The 15,886-nt window shown below is 47.3% G+C and overlaps 1 protein-coding gene across 4 annotated transcripts in view; it reads right to left on the bottom strand.

Annotated features, from left to right (window-relative positions):
• PLPP4 (phospholipid phosphatase 4) overlaps window positions 1-15,886 on the bottom strand; it is a 216,063-nt gene that overhangs the window by 78,785 nt on the left and 121,392 nt on the right. For 3 of the 4 annotated variants that reach the window (XM_070470292.1, XM_070470293.1, XM_020907871.2), the window contains 2 exons: window positions 8,706-8,814; window positions 416-506 (listed from right to left, as the gene is read on the bottom strand). In XM_070470292.1, the coding sequence (XP_070326393.1) occupies window positions 416-506; window positions 8,706-8,814 (200 nt within the window). The remainder of the gene's footprint in view (window positions 1-415; window positions 507-8,705; window positions 8,815-15,886) is intronic. The other variant, XM_020907874.2, reaches the window with a different exon arrangement.

Here is a 15,886-nt window from a genome sequence, read left to right as displayed (position 1 = left end):
TTTTTGCTTCCAGTCAATGGTGACTGGTCAAGGAGTCTGTGGTTGATGTCTGAATTGCCCCAAATGGGGGCTTATTAGTCACAAATGTGGGGTTGGACAGTCAGTGGTGACAAAGCTTCAGATTCACTTTGCCTTATAGCCAAGAGCTGTCCTTCCAGTTTGCTTAGGAAGCACAGGTTAGGAGCCTGACACTCATTTTCAGCACAAGGGACAGCGGTGATGGGCTGGCCGGCAGATGAGCTACTTACCACGCACTGGCTCTTTTAAGAGGGCTAAACATTTACCTTGTCTTGTGTCTACCAAGCTTAATTTGACCAAGAGAAAAATCAGTTGAGTGCAACTGAGATTTTTCGAAATCTGGTGATCTACTGAAGTTCAGCCCCATCCCCTAAAGCAGGAACTGGGAATACTCTACCTAGGAAGGCTTCCTTAATTTCAGTCTTGTCTGTCCGCCGGATAATTTTCACCACACAAATAACAGCCAGAGGTGTGAGGAAAGAAATTGCCTGGAAGAAATAACAAATAATCCCTTATGAAGGCAGTAGTTTGCTATCAGAGAGCTGAGTGATAATTAGTTCCAGTTAACTTCCTTTGGACTCACTAGTTGAATGATCTCACTGAACTCCTGACCTTACGCTAAGAAGGATTTATATCTATACTGAGAGATTCCAGACTTGAAAAATCGGAGGTCTGATTATGAGTTATAATTGATTTGTAATTGCTGGGAGTCACATTTAAAGTGGTGGCTTTTTAAACAGAAACGAAGAGTCTATAATTACAGTGACATCTTTGCCAGTAACCCTCCTCCCATCCTCCCCTGTGGAGGGGAGGAAGAACCCTTGGCCTCCCATCCCCAGCGCTCTGGCAACATGGGGACACGTGGGATTTGCTTGGAGTCTATTGATTCATTCCCCTTCGGCATTCTTTGGTTGAATATCCATTTCCACTGCAAAGTAGAGGTTAGTCCCTTCACATGAAGTCTCTCCTCTTTTCTTCCTCCATCCCCTTTACTTCCCTAGACCAAAGCACAGTATGCACTGCACTTAACGAATCAAGCTGCTGGGATTCAGATGCAAACAACTCTTATCACTGAACCTTCTATGAGGCAGGAGCCATGTTTGGATACCATCCAGTCCTGGGGTCTCTTAAATCCTCACGCAGGCTTTGTGACAATCTTTGCCCGGTTCGGGCACTAGGTGGTGTGGCCAAGGACACACATCTGGGAAATAGCAAGATGGGCTTCAGAGGTCAGGTTTTCTGCCTCCCATTACCTAGTCTTTACTCAGCATTCTATAATTAGTATGCTGGTTGTTTTTTTCCCCAACATTTCAATGACCAAGAAAAAGGTATTAGATTGGCCAAAAAGTTCATTCATTCAGGGTTTTCATCCTATCTTACCAAAAAGCCTGAACAAACTTTTTGGCATACAATATTTGTGTTACTTCCTTATGATTATGACATCTCAGGATAACAATCAAAAGGGATTAAATATCTCACAAATCTACAGCTGGGCTCACAGAAGATGGTGGGAGGGGTGGGCATGGGAGATGGTAACTATTAACCAACAGTGTTCACAATTTGGGAAGACCCCACCTGGGCTCTAACCAATGTTGCTTTTTGGAAAGGGGGCTTGCTAACAGGACTAAGGCATAGCGGGAAGATACTTTCCTTTAAAAAAAAAACACCACCAGAATTCCTCCAAATGCACACAGTTTATCAAAATAATTGGAGATGTCTTACAGACACGCAAGAGCCAGACCGTGAGAGATCAGAGCAGCTTGGGGACTCTTCTTTGGGAGCAATATTCACAGACAGCTCATGAGATATGAGAAGACCCTTCTCCTTACAGGCTGGTTTCTTTCTGACCACAAATGGTAGTAACCAGCTTGATGAGCCTCCTTATTTGCCATGGCCCTGAACGACTTAACATCAGTAAGTCCTGTCTCCATGGAGGGTGTTCAGAAGAGTGTGGCCCAGGTCTCAGGGAAGCTGCACAAAAGGAGATTCAGAACTGGAGCAGAGAAGCAGAGGATTCACCCAGGGTGACTGAAAAAGGCAACACTCACTCGTGAGGGAAGAGTTCCAGCAAGTCTGAGTCTCCACCAGTGCCTGGGCGGCTCTCACACCTGCAGCGTTTGTTACACGGCTGCATCCCTCAGACCCTCTTATAGGACAGGTCTGGAATCTACGTTGTGTAATAAGCATCTCAAATGACTGTGGTGACAGAAACACTGCATCAGTTCTGATTCACACATTCAGCGTTTAGAGAGCGATGGCTAAAGCCCCAGCTTACCTAAGTCCAAAGTTAAGCTTAAGGTCAAAGAAGTCCTGGGCTTTTGGTTTCCTCTCACTTTGGGCACTACAGACCAGCCGCTGCCCTCAAAGAGGAGAGCAGCTCACTGAACAGTGAACAGTATTGCAGCAACCCCACCAACAGTCAAACCATAAATATGAGAACAATAGTGAACTAGAGATATGCTGTGCGCTGTGCCTAGCTGCTCAGTCGGGTCTGACCCTTTGTGACCCCATGGACTATAGCCCTCCAGGCTCCTCTGTCCATGGGGGTTCTCCATTCTGGTGGAAGTAACGATAGCTTTCCTCTTCTGGGGCTCTAAAATCACTGTGGATGGTGACTGCAGTCATGAAATCAGAAGAATTTTGCTTCTTGGCAGGAAAGCTATGACAAACCCAGACAGTGTGTTGAAAAGCAGAGACATTACTCTGGCACCAAAGGTTCACATAGTCAAGGCAATGGTCTTCCCAGTGGTCATGTACAGTTGTGAGAGTTAGACCATAAAGAAGGTAGAGTGCCAAAGAATTAATGCTTTCAAGCTGTGGTGCTGGAGAAGACTCCTGAGAGTCTCTTGGGCAGCAAGGACCTCAAACCAGTCAATCCTAAGGGAAATCAACCCTGAATACTTGCTGGAAGGACTGATGCTGAAGCTGAAACTCAGTATTTTGGTTACCTGATGCAAACAGCTGACTCACTGAAAAAGTCCCTGATGCTGGGAAAGACTGAGGGCAGAAGGAGAAGAGAGTGTCAGAGGATGAGATGGCTGGACAGCATCACTGAAGCAATGGACATGAACTTGGAAAATTCTGGGAGATGTGAGGGACAGGGAGGCCTGGCATGTTGCAGTCCATGGGGTCGCAAAGAGTTGGACAGGACTGAGTAATTGAACAACAACACACACACACACACATGCACACACACACACACACGCACGCACGCACACACACACACACACGCATATATATGTTTGCTATTAGTGGCTTTTCTGGTGACTCAGATTGTAAAGAATCTGCCTGCAACGCAGGCGATCTGGGTTCAGTCCCTGGGTCTAGAAGATTCCCTGGAGAAAGAAATGGCTACCCATTCCAGTATTTTTGCCTGGAGAATTCCATGGACAGATTAGCCTAGTGGGCTTGAGTCCCTGGGGTCACAAAGAGTCAGATAAGACTGAGCAACTAAGTCTCTTAGCACATATATGCTACTAACATAAAAGGAAAGGAAAGTGAAGTTGTTCAGTCGTGTCTGACTCTTTGTGACCCCATGGACTGTAGCCTACCAGGCTCCTCCATCCATGGGATTTTCCAGGCAAGGGTAGAGGAGTGGATAGCCATTTATTTCTCCAGGGGATCTTCCCAACCCAGGGATTGAACCTGGGTTTCCCACATTGCAGGCAGACGCTTTACCATCTGAGCCACCAGGGGAGCCCGCTATTAATATAAGACAGTCCCAGAAGGCATAGTCTAAGGTTAGACAGAATTGGAACCCCAGAGAAAATATGATTTGGGAAGACTTCCCCTCCAAGGTTCCAGAGACTGCCTGCAGGGATGACCCTGAGCTGGACGGTTCTGACCGAACGGAGATGGGTTGCTGCGCAGGAGCCCCGTGGCTCCAACCAGGAGCGGGAGCTGGAGGACGCAAGGGCCATGCCTTGTGCATCCACCAGTGAAACCAACACAGGACATGCTGTCCGTCCCTAGTCCAGACAATGGGTGACCCCTGCATGCTGATATAAGGCACTGTGTTGCCAGGATACTTCTGCGAATCCACCAAGTATGACACCAGACACGAAGCTTGTCTCCAGGGAAGGGCATGAGTGGCCAAGGACTTTTAACCAGCAAAGGGGTTGAAGCCCGGGCACCTGATGCCAGGATGTTTTAGCCACAGAAGAGCTTGTCACTGGGGGTTAGTCACATCAGACAAAAGAGTGGGCCCAAAGCAACTGAATTTTCAGCATCCGACAGAAAGGCGTGTGTGGTCCACGGTGCTTCTAACAACTCAAAACACACAGCCACCTGGGAAGGGCCCTGCAGTGGGCAGACAGTCACAGCCTGGGAGCTGGGAGTGAAGACTTGTCAAAAGTGTCTAAAAACTAAACTACCACGAGCCAGCTTTGTCTCTTTCCCTTCCCTCCTCCAGACAAACTGATTTTATTTTTGTCTTCCTTAGAAGCATCCTATTATAGAATAGAAGCTCCTGTTATTAAATCAACACAATACCAGTAATACGCTACGGAAGTAAATCTTCTGGACACGTCATGGCCAGAGAAGAAAGATTGATCTTGGGCAGAGGATAGGTCTTGGGCAGATTTTTTTTAAGTCAAGTTAAGAAATTGCAAAACACCTCCTCTTCCTTCAGTTCCCTGAGTCTTGCCTGTCCTTCGAGGGTTTTCCTGGGAAGCCGAATGGTCTGACTTGTGTTCATGTCTCTGCTCCCACTAGACTAGAGACCATACCTACTCAGCTCTGCACCTCCACTACCCACCACCGTGCTTGGTTCTAGGAAGGTGCTTCATAACTTTCTGTTGAATTAAGCAATAATCAACTAACTTGAAGCTGTCCACACTCTGCGTGTACCCCTGCCTCCCGCTGCCCCATTCACCATTCAGAACTCTAAGCAAACTCCCATTCATGGGGCCCCCACGGTCTGGCTCCACTGTGTCTGCTCCTTGACACCTGATCTTCTGTGTGTGACAGGCTGCACTCACCACCTGTCCACCTCCCTTCGATCCCCAAGGAGGCAGCACAGCTGAATGGCTCCAAGAGTGTCCGCACTCTGATCGGCGGCATTCAGACCCTGGTCCAGCCACTGATGGTTGTAAACCTGGGATAAGCTGTTTAATCTTATGACAGTTTCATTTTCTCTACTGAAATGATGGGATCACAAAAGTGCCAACCTCAAAGGATTCTGAGAGAATTCACTGAGACGCTATTTGTAAAGTGATGAGCACTGTTACTACAGTCAAGAGATGCGAGCTGCTCTTGTGACTACCATGGTGATGAGAAGGAGGAGGACAATGGTAAGGGTGGGGACGAGCGCCCCTAAAAGTGCCCCTGAGCCTCTCGTCCACTCTTTCTCAGATTCCACTTTGCTTCAGGGTACCATCGCCCTCACAAGCCTGCAGGGGTCAAGTCTGATTTGACTTCACATCACCTGCAATTCCCATGGCTTTCCTCACCCTGGAAGTGTTCCCTGGACACACAAAGACACTACAGGCAACAACAGAGAGGGTACTGAAGAGCAATATGGAATGCCAGCTGAGTATTCTTCCTACACCAAAAAGTAGGCTTTCAAAGATGCCCTGATACACTCCACATGTTCAAAAAGGAAGCATGGCCTCTTCTGAATAAGGAAGCAGCTGATTGCCTGTTAATATTTAACAGCAAATGTTAAAGTCAAGACCCAGTATGTGAGAACAGAGTTCTCAGCCTTCCTCTCTGGTCCACAGGAGCCCAGGGGCATCATGGGAAACTCTCAGAATCCATGGTCCAACCACACCCAAGTGTCATGTTGACAGATACTCTCACCTTAGCTGATGGTGCCAAAGACAGAGAAAATGCCAGGCAGTGGCTTCCAGGTGATGTCATTACCATTTACTCCTTACTTAATTCCCTAACCTTCCAATAATATTTTTGTAACATTTGACCAAGTAGCTCTTTTAAAACAGACACCCACACAAATAAGCACAACTCCAGAGACACTGATTTCACAAAGAAATCTGGATTCACAGCAGCTGCCTTTAAAAAACACTTTCGTTATTAGAAAGTTAGCAAGTTTGCCTTTAGAGTAAAACATTCTAAGCAAAAATAGAGGAGACCCCAGGATTATCTATGTGTTAAATAATGAAACTAGAGCTTTCTAAGGAAGCCAAGCGATTTTTAAAAAAACATTGAAAATATGTTCTCTTATACATTCTTTTAGAAACACCATAAGGTTTGTAAAGATCAAAAGCAGACAAATGATATCTTGTATTAAACTCTCAATAAAACCCAGGAGAACAAATCTAATTTATGTGGTGACAAAGCATTTTTCATCTTGCGTTGCACATATTCTAAATGTATCTACTGCTTTCCTTGTGTTATTATGGAATCGCACTAAATCTTGCAACCGAATGAATGAAATTCATCAACAACTATTAACAAAACAAAAGGTAGAACTTATTTCATTAGGAGATTAGAGGGTATGAATCAGTGTTTGTGACTGAATACCCTTCTATTCTCTGAGAATCACAGCACTGAATAACTCCTTTACTGTCTCCTTTCCTCCACTGCCAACATGCAAATGTGCTCCATCCTATTTGTGTCTGCAGCCAGGATATTTGTGGCATTTGTATCTAGACTTCAAAACAATCCATTGTTCATAAATCTAGGACACAGCCACAGATTCATCACAACACCCCATATGAACAGTCATCTCCAAATTGGGTTTTACAGCACACAAAATGTGAAATCTTTGAAAATGGGGATAAGTGATAAACAGAAGCTCCTCCTACTAAAACCATGGAGTAAACTAGTGCGACACATGCTAGTTACTTTATTTCTAGGATTTATGGAAGATGTGAGTTGGAACAAAAATGGGGAAAAAATCTGACTTTAATACACAGATGTAAGGCAATGCCCAACTCACAAGAACCCTACATTATTCAATTTCCCTGATATTTACAAAAACCTGATTTATTTTCCAGCAGGAAGCAAATCATGAAAAAGCAATAAAAATAAGACTGCAATGTTCATGTAGTGTTCTGGACACTTGGGGATGTCTGCAGACACAAAGATCTTTCCATCATCTTTGAGCCAATCACTGGTGATCTTTCCAATCACTGATGAACTTTCCAATCACTGATGAACAAGATTTCCTCCCCAAATCAGAGGGATTTCTTTCAAAGTGCAAAAATATCCGTTGTGTGCTCTATAAAAGCTCTGGAACACACACTTGAGTTCCCAGAGACAGGATACGTGATGGCTGGTCAATAGGCAAAATCTTCAAGCTACAGCGTTGCCCATCCAAAAGCTACATTCTTGTTCTATAACAAGACAGAGCTTCAATATTTCCTCTGCCACAGAAAGGCCTTAAAGCAATTCTCCAGGAGCTGGTGAGCCTTAGTGCAAGGCAACCTCCTGGCTGAGAGCGGGGCTCAGAGCTGGCTGCTCGGGTGCGAATCTGGGCTCTCCCACTCTCTAGCTTGTGTGGTTTTGGGCAAGCTCTCTCATCTCTCTGGGATGCAGGTCTGCACCTGCAAAATTCAGACAATAATGGCATCTTCCTCACTGGGAAACAGTCAGTTCAGCTCAGTCGCTCAGTCGTGTCTGACTCTTGGCGACCTCATGGACTGCAGCAGGACAGGCCTCCCTGTCCATCCACCAACTCCTGGAGTTTACTCAAACTCACGTCCATTAAGTCGGTGATGCCATCCAACCACATCAGCCTCTGTTGTCCCCTTCTCCTTCCACCGTCAATCAGGGTGGGTCTAAGTGAGATAATCCTTCCTAAGCTTTCAGCAAGGGACCAGGACGTAGTAGTGTTAGCCACTCAGTCGTGTCCCACTCTTTATGACACCATGAACTATAGCCCGCCAGGCTCCTCCGTCCATAGGATTCTCCAGCCAAGAGTACTGAAGTTGCCATTCCCTTCTCCAGGGGATCTTCTTGACCCAGGGATCAAACCCAGGGCTCCTGCTTTGCAGGTGGATTCTTTACCACCCAAGCCACCAGAAATGCCCATGGGAGGGGAAGTGTAAAAGGCTGTAATCAACATGGGGCAGAATGAAGAGGTAAAATAGTCCCAATATATCCACCAATTATTTGGGTGTTTGCCCATTTATCCTAGGATCAGAGATGCTACCCAGAGTTGAGTCACACACAGTGGTCTCATCACTGGTTAACTGACCAGCCAAGCCCAGAAAAGTGGCTAACAGAGCAGTTTAATGGTGTCTGAGCATGGCTAAATCGAGGACTACTTTAAAAGAAGATGGAGCGGGCAACTCTGTTCACTAGTTTCTCATCTTATTCTACCATGCTGCTGCTGCTGCTGCTGCTAAGTCACTCAGTCGTGTCCGACTCTTCGCAACCCCATGGACTACAGCCCACCAGGCTCCTCCGTCCCTGGGATTCTCCAGGCAAGAGTACTGGAGTGGGTTGCCATTGCCTTCTCCACTTATTCTACTCTTAAGTATTTGGAAACAGTTTGGGTTTAGCTAAAGTAAGCAGGGCCCTTCTTTTCCAAAGCCTCGGGCAATTGCTTCTCACATGACCAAGCAGCAAACCATTCCAATCTGGAATTAATTTGTCCGGCCACTTGCCTCTGTTCTTCAGGCTGCTGGCCGTCATCAGCAGCAGGTGGAAAAACAGAAGTGAAAACCCATGTGGCTCACACTTGGGGGAGTGGTCCCATCAGCCATGAAATCAGCAGTACTTACAAACATGAGGCGGGTGGGGATGTTGTCTGACTGCACCAGAGGATTCTTATAGAGCCAGATCTCTTCTGGCTGGATGACTCTCTGGAAGGGATCCAAAAATTCTGTAAAACTGAAAGAAAACAAAGGAAGAGGCGTGAGCATTGGGGAGGAGGCAGCTTACGCAAGAGCTCAGAGTGGACAAACTGGTCCCTGGGGCGGGGGGACAGGCTGCCCAACTGATGGATCTCAGGCAGCTCCAATGGGGGAAAGATGGAAGAATCACTAAGACTGTAGTGTCTTTCATCACCACCAGCCTGCTAGGACCAGCGGGGGGCATAAGAGAAGAGCGGAGAAGCGGACACACAAAGACCCTAAGAACTTGGGGATCCAAAGGGAACTGGGTGTTGAAGTCCAGAATGGTGGCTCGGACTGGGGCAAGACCAGGCCAACAGCTGTCTCTGGGGACAAAATGGACTTGAGTTGGAGTGAAAGGGATGGAGCAGCGGGCAAGACTAGAGAAACGAACCCTCGGTGCTCCTCCTCCACGTTACTCCAGATGGCGCCCCTCCACCATCACCATCACCAGGGGGCAGAGTGAGAAAAAGAAGCTTCCAGAAAAGAGAAGGCTGGGACAGGAGAGACAGCAGAGGAGAGGAAAGAAGGAAGCGGGAAGAGGATGGGGGGGCTGCTGTTAAGGAACCAGACAGCTCTAAGCCTCCACCTCCCGACCCCTCTCTCACTCTGGGAACCCGCAACACCCAGGTGGATGAAAAGGATCAGCACCAAGAGGAAACCTGCGGGGAAGAACAACAGAGATGGCAGGCTTCTTTAGCCAGCTTTCAGCCCTTGGGCCTCCTCCCAGCTCTCCCGCCCAGTTCTCCACCTGAATTCGGTTCAGAGTGGCCTCAGATGTGGCCGGGTGAGTCAGCGCTTGAGTGCCAGACTGAGGAAATCTGCCTTTTGAAGCTAGGAGGAATTTGGCAGGAAAGCATGGAATGAAATGTCCAACAGTGGTGAACACGGGGCAGTGAGCAGAGACAGTGAGGAGGTGAGGGCAGTTGTCCCAACAAGAGGTGCCTGCAGAGAGAAGCAAAAGGCAGGACTGAAATGGAAGAACAGGCACAGGCGGGGGTAGGGGTGATGGTCAGAGTTGATGCCAAGGGCTCTGGCTTGGCCTCTCAGGAAATGGGGTACCATTGCCAAGATGAGGAGGAGGGGAGTTGGGGGACGGGAGTTGGAGGTCAGCAGTCGTCTCATCTAGGAGACCAGCCAGGTGACCAACAGTCCCGGTTTGGCCTGGACTCTCCTGGTTTTAGCACTGAAATTCCTATGTACCAGGAAAAATCTCAGTCTTAGGAGAAACCTAGATGGTGGGTCATCTTAGAGCCACTCCAGCCACCAGACAGAGTCAGCAGTCTGAGAGTCTTGTTTTCTTCCCTAGACTTGGAGCTTTGTATGATCATTAGTCTGTGTGCCCAGTTACATTGGGAGGGTGTGGAGCGTGGAGTCACTCTCCAGGGTTATGTCCTCAGAGTCCAGCAGGGTGGAACTCTCAGTGACTCTCCAGTGACTGCGGAATCTACTGTCTATTCTGGACTTTGAACAGCTGCTACAGATAAAACAAATTACCCTGGGTCTGATCAGCCTCACACTGAATTCTATCATGTATATACATGTAGATATACATGTATATCTACAAGTATATCTAAACGAGACCTAAAATTCAATCTGTCTTTTGTGCCTCTATATACCTGTCCCTCCCTCTCTCTGTCTCCCTCTGTTCCTCTCCTCCCCTCTCTCTCCCCACAAGTGAGATTTTTCAAGTCGTAAATCTCTGTCCTGTCCTTGTATTTATGAAATTTCAAGAAGAAAGTAGTGCTGGCCCCTGACTGTTTCACTCAGCACTCAGCCCAAAACATATCTACTATGGGATCTTATTACAACGCCCTGAGACCCCTGCATTAGTGTGTAAGGTAATTTCTGCTAACAGACCTCCAAGCCTCCTCCAAGACACAAGGCTACATGTCATCTTGGTGCTGGGAAACCTGCTTTCTGCCCGAGCTCCACCACTAAGCTGCTCTGGCTCTCAGAACAACCCATTTCTCACTGGGCCTGCAACCTGGGTGCATGAGTGCATGCATGCTAAGTCGCTTCAGTCATGTCTGACTTTTTGTGACCCCATAGACTGCAGCCCACCAGGTTCCTCTGTCCATGGGATTTCCCAGGTAAGAATACTGGAGTGGGTTGCCATTCCCTTCTCCAGCAGATCTTCCCAATCCAGTGACTGAATCCTGTCTCTTACGTCCCCTGCATTGATAGGTGGGTTCTTTATCACTAATGTCACTTGGGAAGCCCCCTGCAACATGGGAGGTTGGGTTAGGTCAGAGGTGACAAATAAAGAAGGGTTAGAACCTCTGGAGACACCCTATCCCACACCTACAGCCTTGGTATGGACTGGGCCTGGTATGTGAATTTTAAAATACTCCCCAGGTGATTCTGAAGGGCCCAGCACTAAAGAAAATTCTCCAAGATTCCAAGAACCCTTGTCCACAAGGAGAGAAGACTTAGAAATTTAGCTCTCAACATTAACAATTCTTCTATCTGCTGCAAGACAGGCACTAGAGTCAGTCTCATCCATGTTCAAGTCCCAGCCCCTGCTGTGGGGCTCTCAGTGAGTTCACTAACATCTCTGAGCCTCAGTCCTCCCATCTGTAAAATGGGCACACCTTACACAGTGGAAATAAAACTTAAATGAACAAATATAAAGTACCTAACAGAGCACAAACAGAAACCAGCATTTTGTCATTCTATCATTTTACTCTAGCCTCCAATTGCAAGTTTTTACTAAATAGTTTTCTAGTAAAAAACTGTTTTCTAGACAGTTTCCAGGCTTTTTTTCGGGGGTGGGGGTAGGGAGCAGATTTCATTTTGCAACAACCTACTCACTGCACTTGGGTATTTTAAAGCATTTTAAATATAACTAAGTAAAGAGAATTTTATTTGCAAGTTATTTTAAAGAATATATTGGCTTCCCTGGTGGCTCAGATGGTAAGCATCTGCCTGCAATGTGGGAGACCTGGGTTCAATCCCTGGGCCGTGAAGATCCCCTGGAAGAAGGCATGGTGGCCCACTCCAGTTCTTGCCTGGAAGATTTCATGGACAGAGGAGCCTGGTGGGCTACAGTCCACAGGGTAACAGAAGAGTTAGACACGATGAAGTGACTAACACTTTAAGAATATACTTACGAAACCTAAAGCCTCCAGAACACTGCAATTACTCTGGATGCATAACAAATTACCCCCAAACCTAATGTCTTAAACCACTCATTTTCTTTTGCTCATGATTTTGTAGATCAGGAAATCGAGACAGGTCCAGCTAGGCAGAGCTCACTTAACGTGGTCACAGCAGTTAGACACCAGCTGGGGCTGCATCACCTGAAGGCTTGACCAGGCTGGACATCAGGACAGCCTCTTGCATGGGTGCTGGCTGTCAACCGCCACCTGGAGCACCACACACACCTCCCCAGCACGACAGACTCAGCAGAGTCAGGATTTTTCATGGCTGCTGGCTTCCTCCGGAATGCAGGTCTCAGGAGGTCCAGGCAGAAGCTGAATGGCTTTTCTGACCCAGGCTCCGAAATCCCGTAGCATCACTGGGTGACAGAAGGTCAGCCCCGATTCAAGACAGGGGAACTGACTCCACCTCTTAGCAGCAGTGTGGCAGAGTCCCATTATAGAAAAGGAGGTAAGATGAGAGATAGGGCTGCAGCCACCTTTCAAATACAATCTGTCACCCATAGGCTGTCATCATGATAATGGCCTTGCAGCCCCTACTCTCAGAGACCCCAGAACTCTGATTCCCATTTCCTCTGCACACAGCTGGCCCAGGGCCAAGGAGCTGGCACTCTGCTGAGCATGTCCTTCCTCATCTCGTCTGTCCCCCAGGGGACACTGTCCTCATGGTGATTTTTTAAAGCCTCGTGCACCCAGCCTTTCACACAACTCCTCACCCCACCCTGAGTGGCTGCAGCCAGAACACATCTGTCAAGGAAATTGTATCCTCTGGGAGCAGCACACCAGGAAAGATAGATGTCCCTTCTCCCCACACACCAGCCACTGGCGTCTGCCTCCGAGAATCCAGACAGTGAGGCAGCTACACAGAGGACAGGATGTGAGTCTCAAAATGCAGATGGGAGCAGAAGTGGGCATACAGTAGGATGGAAAGATCTGGAAACAAGAAAGGGTGCCCCCAAGAGAGGGCATGCCAGGCCTGAAAACATCCTTCCAGGAACTCTTTGTAAAGTGGTTTGGAAACCAGGAAATGGAAACCTTGCTTCCAGGGGAGGAATTTAGGCATGGGATCCAACTGCCTGCTCAGCAGGGCTCACTACGCACTGAGGACCTCCCCTTGCCCCCCAGCAGCATGAACGATCAGGGCTTCCCAAACAAGAATGTGCCCAGAGACCTCTTGGGGACTGCTGATACAGCAGGTCCAGGGCTGGCACCTCCAGCAAGCCCCCCGAGGATGCTGATGCTGCTGGTCTGTGGACCAAACCTAGAGTCACAAGAGGCCAGCACATCAGCATCACCTCGGACAGTGCCGTTAAAAATCCAGAAACTGGACTTCCCCGGTGGCTCGGTGGTAAGGAGTCTGCCTGCCAATGTAGGAGGCATGGGTTTGATCCCTGGTCCGGGAATATCCTACATGTCGCGGAGCAGCTAAGCCCGTATGCTACAACTACCAAGCCAGTGCTCGACAGCCTGGGAACTGTAAATACTGAAGCCCACACGCCCTAGAGCCGAGCTCTGCAAAAGGAGAAGTCAGCGCAGTGAGAAGCCACGCACCACGTACCACAGCTAGAGAGTAGCCCCCGCTTGTCTCAACCACAGAAAAGCCCGTGTAGCATCTAACACCCAGCACAGCCAAAAAGAAATAAATTATTTTTAAAAATGCAGAAACCTGGGCCCCAGCCCAGATCTGCTGACTCAGAATCTTCATTTTTCACAAGATTGCTGTGAGTGCTATAGTGGTACAGAGAGAGTTCTTGGGGAAAGCCCATGCTTCCCAACTTCAGCCATTTAAGAACCAAGGGGGAAAAAAAAAAAAAGAACCAAGGGGGCCAGTTTTGCTCGATCTGCCCTCCACCTGCACTGTGACTTATCTTCAGACTTTGTAAACTTCAATGAGTGTATTCTAGAAGAAACCTGATGTCACTGCTGATTTACAAGATTGGCATTCCTTTCATAAACCATTGGTAAATGTTAAAAGCAGGCTATTAAATTCTACCTTGATGCTTTTGCCTCTAGACAGAGGCCAGCCTTCCCTGTGAGGTCAACAAGACCATTTCGTGCAACATGGGAGGATAGGAGAGGAAGTGGGGAGCACGTGCCTTATTCATGACACGGGGTCAGGAGGATCATGTGCATGGACGATGGAAATTCACGTTGTGAAGCCCCTACCATTATCTCCAGCATCACTTGTGCCACAGAAGAGGCAGAAAAAAGATGAAAAGCAAAAATAACAACTCAAAAGCACAGCCATCAGGGGCCATTCACTACAGAAGAAATAGCCCCACGGGTCTTAGGACCTCCTGCCAGCATCACCATAATGACTGACTATGCTGATAATCCCAGCATACCCCAGGCCAGTATAATGACCGATGTCCTTGCTTTTTCAAGAAAATGCTGAAGGAAGAGGAGCAGCTCTTTGGCCACTGGGAGGTGTGTAAACCCACATCGCTTACTTTTATTTCCAATAAATATAATGCAGAGAAGAACATCTCAATGCTCATAAAGGGTCTGACAGACCCACCGATGCAGAGTTCCTCATACTCCAAGGCTGAGAATCAAAACTATCCCCACTGTGAATGGTATTTCCGCATCACTGCAGAGACTCATGAAGAAAAAGAGTCTTGGTGTGATGATCAGTACCCCAATTCTGTGGCTAAATGCCCCACTTATCCATTTTAAATCCAGACAGGCTTAAGAGTGGAGGGGACTTCTAAGACTTCATCAGACTTGATGACCAAAAGTAAGCAGAAAGGAAGAGCGAGCGCTATGAGAGAAGAATGATGTAAATCTAACAAGTCAGAAATATCATGTGTTAATCATTTCACAGAAAAAATGTGAGTTAATGAAATCCCATAGGTGTGAAAGCATTGGTACTGATCAACTCTGATTCAGTATCCAGGACCAGTCCAGTCTTAAAATAACTGACTTCTCCCCCCATCAAATACAGTCACTGAATTTTAACTATTATCAAAAACATCACTGCCCTTAATCATGATTTGAAACTAAAAATAAAATGACTAAACTATATAGGTCAACATGTCCTGATGTGAAAAGCATGAAGTTACTGCTATAGGTGGTGATGGCTGAGTCACTAAGTTGTGTCCAACTCTTGTGACCCATGGAGGCTGCCAGGCTCCTCTGTCCATAGGATTTTCCAGGCAAGAACACTGGAGTGGGGAGCCATTTCCTTCTCCAGGGGATCTTTCTGACCCAGGGATCGAGTCCAGGTCTCCTGCACTGAAGGTAGAGTCTTTGCCAACTGAGCTAGCAGGGAAATAGGAAATGACTAATTTTCTCTCCTGAAATGAAAACTGTCCAAAGTCAGGTGACTTGCTGTGGGATTTTGATCCAAGAGAAGCCCCTTCGAATTGGACAATTATCTTAGTCTAAACTTCTCTTAATTTCTCCCTGCAAAGTTTAGACAGTGTTACTCATCTTCTTCCTCAGTTCAGTTCAGTCGCTCAGTCGTGTCTGACTCTTTGCAACCCCATGAATCGCAGCACACCAGGCCTCCCTGTCCATCACCAACTCCCGGAGTTTACTCAAACTCATGTCCATCGAGTCAGTGATGCCATCCAGCCATCTCATCCTCTGTAATCCCCTTCCCCTCCTGCCCTCAATCCCTCCCAGCATCAGGATCTTTTCAAATGAGTCAGTTTTTCACATGAGGTGGCCAAAGTACTGGAGTTTCAGCTTCAACATCAGTCCTTCCAAAGAACACCCAGGACTAATCTCCTTTAGGATGGACTGGTTGGATCTCCTTGCAGTCCAACGGACTCTAAAGAGTCTTCTCCAACACCACAGTTCAAAAGCATCAATTCTTCAGTGCTCAGCCTTCTTCACAGTCCAACTCTCACATCCATACATGACCACTGGAAAAATCATAGCTTGAATAGGCTTGATTATGCAGTG

The sequence above is a fragment of the Odocoileus virginianus genome, chromosome 7 (assembly GCF_023699985.2).
Source record: "Odocoileus virginianus isolate 20LAN1187 ecotype Illinois chromosome 7, Ovbor_1.2, whole genome shotgun sequence".
Classification (NCBI taxonomy): Eukaryota; Metazoa; Chordata; class Mammalia; order Artiodactyla; family Cervidae; genus Odocoileus; species Odocoileus virginianus.
This window is presented reverse-complemented; position numbering and strand designations above follow the sequence as displayed.